The sequence below is a fragment of the Pistacia vera genome, unplaced genomic scaffold, assembly GCF_008641045.1.
Source record: "Pistacia vera cultivar Batoury unplaced genomic scaffold, PisVer_v2 Contig284, whole genome shotgun sequence".
Classification (NCBI taxonomy): Eukaryota; Viridiplantae; Streptophyta; class Magnoliopsida; order Sapindales; family Anacardiaceae; genus Pistacia; species Pistacia vera.
In genome coordinates this window covers 1,289,136-1,296,232 of record NW_022196095.1, presented here as the reverse complement: position 1 = coordinate 1,296,232, position 7,097 = coordinate 1,289,136, and the positions used below count along the sequence as shown (strand labels likewise).

At 34.7% G+C, this 7,097-nt stretch overlaps 1 protein-coding gene across 1 annotated transcript; it reads right to left on the bottom strand.

Moving 5' to 3' along the window:
- Positions 1-4,475: 4,475 nt before the first annotated feature.
- LOC116134296 (pollen-specific protein C13-like) lies at positions 4,476-5,848 on the bottom strand. Its single transcript, XM_031419981.1, has 2 exons — positions 5,624-5,848; positions 4,476-5,049 (listed from the first exon to the last, which is right to left on the bottom strand). Exons 1-2 carry the CDS (start codon positions 5,775-5,777, stop codon positions 4,718-4,720), a joined length of 486 nt encoding a protein of 161 aa, XP_031275841.1. The 5' UTR covers positions 5,778-5,848; the 3' UTR covers positions 4,476-4,717.
- Positions 5,849-7,097: the final 1,249 nt, after the last annotated feature.

The window sequence follows — 7,097 nt, the reverse complement described above, 5'->3', positions numbered from 1 at the left end:
TTTTTTTTTTTTTTTTTTAAACAGCCTTTGATGGAGTTATAGGGACGAAATACTGGTAAGTTGTTGAACACAAAATTAAATAAAATTTAGTAAACAAAAGCAACCTTTCGGAGTCTCCAAATAAGACTACCACCTAACTCCGACTCCAAAATTGTGAATGGTGTTGTTGGGTTTTAGATATAACACGTGCTTATGTCATGCATATACAATTCCAAATGCTTCCACCTAATTCATTTCAGATCTTGACTCGAAAGTTCTGGGGTCCAAATTCTAAAGCATACAGTGAAAGTTAATTGTTGTGCGGTTGGGCTAAAGAATATACTTTCACATGATTCTGTTCTGTCTACCCAACTACGTTTGATGTGTCTGTTTTTCAGCTGTCTTTGTCTTCTCCGCTTGACTTTCTCTTTTATTTCTTTTGCGCAGTTTAAGAAAAATTTCATTCGGAATATAATTCAAACAGTCCAAGAATTAAACTGCTGTAAACAGAATTTAGAGGAGAAGACGAGACATTAACATAGTTTCTGTCATTGAAAACTGAATCTCTTCATCGATCATTGTTCTACTAAGCTAAAGCCTTGGCAGCTCTATCGATAAAATATTATCAGTTAGTTATGTTTGATTCAGATGTTGCTTTCTTTTGCAGTGGCATATTTCAGAGGCATGAAGCTATTGATATACAGTATTACGATATGGCATACAAACTCTCCTCATAAGTAACCTTCTGAACAATGCAAATTAGCTACCCATTCGTTTCCTAATTTTAAGTATATATAACTGAACAGTTAAAAATCTTCGGGGTTAAAAGTAATAGAATGGACGAATGCAGAATTGAATCAGATCATTTATGATAAACTCCGGTGTTGATATATATATTCTCCCTTCTGGCAAAAGTAAAACAAGTGCTTATGTGCACCTAGAAGGCTTATAGTCGACTTTTTCATAACTATCAGATGAGTAATAAACTATTAGGCCCTTAATTGGATCACTTGTTGGCATCAACCGTTTAACGACCAGTTCGTGTTACTCTTGACGAGACATAAATTGAAAAACTGGGGGTATGTTTGTTATACTATTTTGGATCATTATCATGTTATCCTATATGGATTAAAAAATAAGATATGTGTTTTGTTTATTTATTAGACCAATCCAATTTGAAAATTAATCCAACTCAAATAAGATTTTTTTGTCTAAAAATAAAAAGAGGGAGGGACTTGTTTTCATATTATCCAACTCTATTCAATTGAAAATATTTTTCCAACTCTATTAAACTAAAAACATTTTTCTTTCTCGCCTTTCTCTACAGCTCTCTCTCTCATTTTTCTCTCATTCTAATATGAAGATTAATCTACCCAAGACCACCACCGTCGTTTCCATCAACAGTTACTGCCAACAGGCGTGGCCAGAACGACGTACGACCGGTCGGATTTGGTTGGTTGTTCGTCGATCTGGTCAGAAACGGCCAGAGATCTGGCCATTAGCAACGACCAGATCTAGCTATCGATTTGGCCACAAACAACCATATCAGCGTACGACTGATCAGATCCAACCAGTCGTACGCCGTTCTGACGAATGTCAACTATCGTTCGACAGTGGTGGCCAACAACCGACTATCCTCTTGGGTGGCTGTGTGTTTTAGTTAATTTTTAAACTTTTATTGTAGGAATGTTTAACTAAATTAACAAATGTAGTAGATTAAAAAAATAATTTAAATATTATCAAAAAATATACCAAACAACTATTTTGTCATAAAAACCTTAAAAAAAATGTATTAAACAACTATTCAACATTTTGTCAAACTCTAATATACTTTTCAGATATTTTGTCAAGCGCATTTTTGAGAATTTAATCCAATTCGATTTAATTCAACTCATCTCAACACTTTTTAAGAATAACTAGGGATGGGCATGGGCCGAGGACCCCTGTCTCTGGCCCTGGCTTGAAAGCCCGGGGGGATTCCCCGATCCTAGCTCGAAGCCCGTTTGGGGAATTCAGGGAATCCCCGAAAAAAGCCCGTTCCCCAAACGGGGAATTCGAGGATTCCCCGAATTTCCCGTTTGGGGGTTTTCTGTCTTTTTGTATCCTTATTAGTTTTATTATCCCTTTCTCCAAATTATATATACCAACAATATATATATATATATAATATACATATTAAACATAAAGACCATATCATTAAAAAAAAAAATTAAATCTATAATGTACATATTAAATATTAAAAAAACTATCATACTAAATTGATAATATATTACAATATATGACAGATTTATAATCAAAATATTCAAAACATGACAGTATTAAGATTCAAAACATGAGCTGCCAAAAGACCCACCCCACAATTATACATATTAGTATTTTTTTGTTAAAATGCCTACTCTCAACAAGTGTTGGATCCATCCAACCCCTGATTAATGATTATAATGAATCCAAATATCAAAATGATAATTATAATACATTACACATATATATAAATATATTATATATTAACAGTATAATATTATGTATTATTGTAATAAGTATTAACATATATAATGTCTTTTTAATATATAATGCAGTGTTTTAAAACCCGGGCCGGCCCGACCGGTTTAACCGGGACCTAGAGGCTTCAACGGGCCGGGTTTAACTTTTCCGATTCACCCCAAACCTAAGATTTGGAAGGATGATCAGCGAACAATCGATGGCTGAAAGGTTGGGGCTTTTGAAGAGTATGTGCCGGTGAATGCAATGGTGGTGACGGCGTTGATTTCTGGTGAGTAAATTGATCGGAAATCGAACAAATCTGGCAGCGGTAACAATGCGACTTTGCCGGCGATTGGCGAGGTTAACGGGGGTAGGGTGAGGTGGGTTTTGGTCGAGAGGAAGAGGGGAGTGACTCCTGGGTGATGGGGAGGGTTTTCGACGCCGGTGTCGATGAGATCTAGCCTGGAATACCGACGCCGGTGTCGGTGAGATCTGATCGAAATCGAACCTATTTCGGCCAAATCTTGAGTAGATTTTAATGGAAATGAGCTTAAGGAATAATTGGGGTTCCATCTGGGGTGTTATCACCACAAATCAGTAGCCAGTCGATTTGCATTTTGGGTGTGTTTGATAAAGTTCAAACCTATAGGGACTTACACGTAATTTTTAGCGGTGTATTTGCTTAATTTTAAAAGTTTTTGTCAATCGGTCCACCTGGGACCCAGAAACTTTGCCGGGTTTCACCCCGGATTGGGTTTTCAAACATTGGTATAATGTATTACATATGATACATTATACATATATATTATAATAAATTTTAAATAAATAACTATCATATATATTACAATAAATTCTAAATAAATAACTATCACAATATAACAAAGGCAATTAGATAATAGAATTGAAATAATTATTCAATGAGGGACAAAAAAAAAAAAAAAAAAAAAATTATAATGATTTATTGATTCATTATAATCAATCAAAACAACAAATAATATATTACATATATATTATGTATTAATGGAAGATTATAGATAATAGCATATTATGTATAAATTATAATGTACATCATATATATGTTATATACATTATACTTATACAGTATATACCATATATAATATACAATGTATAATATATAATGTCGAATGTATAACTTTTGCTTCATAGCATTAACATATTATATATATATATAAATAATGATTTATTATATATATATATATATATATACAAGCCGGGCAAGACCTATCTCGGCCTCGGCCTGTCCTCAAATTTTGGGGCTAATATTAGGCCCAGAAGGGGCTAATATTAGGCCCGATCCCGGCCCAAAGCCCAAACGATTCGGGGAAAATCCACTCCCTTGAGGCCGAATCAGAATGAGTCCCCGCGGGACCAGGCTTTGTGCCCATCCCTAAGAATAACATTTTGATTTAACGGCAATCTGTCTCGTGGGGGAGATAACTAGACTAGGATACGGAGCAAAAGAACAAGAATGAAGATTACAGAAACCATTCTATCTTAAACTGACATTTGACAAATAACCCAGCAGAAATAGATGGCAGCAAGAATTCACAATAGCAAAGAATTTTATTTATGAAAACATTTTGTCAAAATTCAATTTATAAAATTTATGAAACAGACAGGTCATATGTAGCATGTTCGATTTAAATTCCACAAGATCAAGCAAAATTTAACCAATGAGATTAATTCAGACCCGTCTATCGTCAATGAGGGGGATCAAATTCAAAACATCTAAACAACAGGTGTACACAATGCTGATTAAAATACTTAAACCAAACATAGAAACACATCAAAGTTTAACAGAATCAAAGACTGATCAAACTTTGTTTGAACAGCTCAACATCGTTTTAGCACACTCCGACTACCAAGCCTGAAAGTGTAATTCTAGAGCTCCTAGTAAATGTTAACTTGTCAATCACATAAGCAAAGCAGATTTTCAAAGCAATCCATTAAACATACATCAACAGATTATGCGATCCAAAGCATGCCGGTATAGATAACTTCAAACTCTGAATACATAGATTTATTGCAGAAATAAATAAGTGCAGGCCATGAGAAAAGCGACATCGTGTATATAATTGTTGAGTCTCATTAACAACAAATAAACAATCCTCTAAACACAGAAACAGCATCCAGAAATTAATAAATAATAATAGGTGTAATAATAACAATAACAGGGCAGACAAAGCTTAATTAATCAATTAGACGCATTAAAAAAAAACCCACTGACATGCAATCTCTAGTCCTCATCGTCCTCCTCCTGATATTGCTTGAGGATCTGAGCGCAGCCAGACAATGCTTTATCCTTCATGAACCCCAAAGAATTGGCATAGCGGAGACGTGAGGCGATGCCATTGGAATCGGTGAGGATGACACGGGCACGATCACGCCCTGGGGAGACCACTTTGCAGTCAGTCTGGGGGCTGCTTACAAGTATAGCGTCACAACACTGATCCTCATGGTCTTCATTAACAGGAATCTTGTATGTTCCAGTGGAGTCTGTTGTTGCTTCCTTGCTGTATACCAGCTGCATTGACTTCCTATCACTGCATTCCACCCTAACCTTGGCTCCTATATTAACAATATAAACACTATTAACAAACAATATACCTCGTTCAACTCTACTTTTAATTAGTTCTTAAATACTTTGATACAATATAAAACTATTTTAAGGATTAATTATGATTACCTCACATGTTGTAAATCACCGCAGCTAGATCTAACATCTAATAACATAAATTAACAGTAAACCTTAATTTATGTACTTATCATTAGGTCACTTACACACGGCGAAACTCAGGGTACGGTTACTTAGCATGTTTGACAGTGAAGGTGTGTGCAATTAGCATGAATACTGAGCAAAACCTTGGAAGAGTAGATAGAGGTCAGTTAAGGTGCGTGAAATTAGCATGAATACTGAGCAAAACCTAATCAGAGTAGATAGAGGTCAGTTAAAGTGTGTGCATTTAGCATGAATACTGAGCAAAACCTTGGAAGAGCAGATAGAGGTCAGTTAAGGTGTGTGCATTTAGCCTGAATACTGAGCAAAACCTAGGAATAGTAGAAAGAGGCAAGTAGAAATGCGTAGATCTAGCAATCTAAGTAATAGATCCATCACTAAACTACGATAAGATGCATCACACACCTGCAATGTAGGAGATGGCGGAGGTCTCGAAACCGGCACGGCAAGCGTCACAATACACGCGTCCTTGTACCTCGAAGGGGTCCTTGTTGGGGCGGCCGGCGCTGACGAGAGCAGGGAGGACGCAGAGAGCGATGAAGAGCAATGCTCTAGCCATTGTGTTGAGAGAGTTGTAGAAATTAGAACTAGAATTGAAATGAAGAAGCTGAGCCGAGAACGAATTAAAATAACAAAAGGATGAGGGAAAGCACTAAAAACGCAGTGATATAAGGAAATCAGTAAAGTCAGAGGGAAAAAGGAAAAAATAAATAAAAGAAACGCGTTGAGAAATGTTTCCGTGTATAAATAGTATTAGAATGATTGTATGCTTAGAGACGTGTCGAGTGCTGGAGAAACGTGTTTGAATGTTTGATGATGTGGCGTAGTATCATTGGCAGGATTTAAGGTTTTTGGGCGGGGGAAAGGAGAGAATGGAGTGCAGGGGATGAGAGAGGAGTAGTGATGAACCATGAAGTGCAGCTGGCGCTGTCGGTGCTCACATGGGAGAGAGAGAATTTGATGAAAGCGAGTAAGCTGAGAAAGGATTAGCTGCATGCCAGCGTAAAAATGCGAGTAAGATGAGGAAGGATTAGCTGCATGCCAGCGTAGAAGAGTGTGAATTTGACGTGTGACATAACTTAAGTTGATTAACTCGTTATATTTATGAATTGGCACTGGATTAATATTTATTAATTTTTTTTTTTTTTTTTTTTTGGTTAAGATTATAAGGGTGAGCGGTTTTAGATGCCCTGTATTTTTCAAGGGAACTAGAACTAGAATCATATAATACAGGTTCTCAAAAAAAGGAATCGGAATTAGAATTGTACAATACATGTTCTTAAATTCAAGGAACCGAAACCTATATTTTAGGTTTTGGTTCCTTTCTTGGGTACCCTATAAAAAATGAATTACCCCCTTATTAGTTTAAAAAAATGATAAAAATACCTTAAAAGTTAACAAATACACCCGTAACAAATTTTGATTACTCATTCATTTGTGTCCAATGTGACTCATAAATCCTCTAATCTCTAGGCAACACTTAAATTCAATCAATTCATCACAATTCACATAAAATTCCTCAATCAAAACCAAAATACAAACAATTAATTAAATTAATTAAACAATCATATTATAAATCTATAATTTAATATTATAATTAATTAAGTAATCATACTTCAAATCTATAATACTTCAAATCTATAATGTAATGTTATAATTAGTTTTAACCATTTATTTAAGTAATGTACTAATGTAGTAAATTACTAATGTTTTAATTAATTAAATTTCTAATCATTTAATTCAGTATTATATTAATGTTTATAATAGAATATTATAATTAATTACGTAATCATTTAATTAAATAATCATATTATTAATTTATAATATAATGTTAAAATTAATTAAATTTCTAATCATTTAATTAAGTATTGTGCTAATA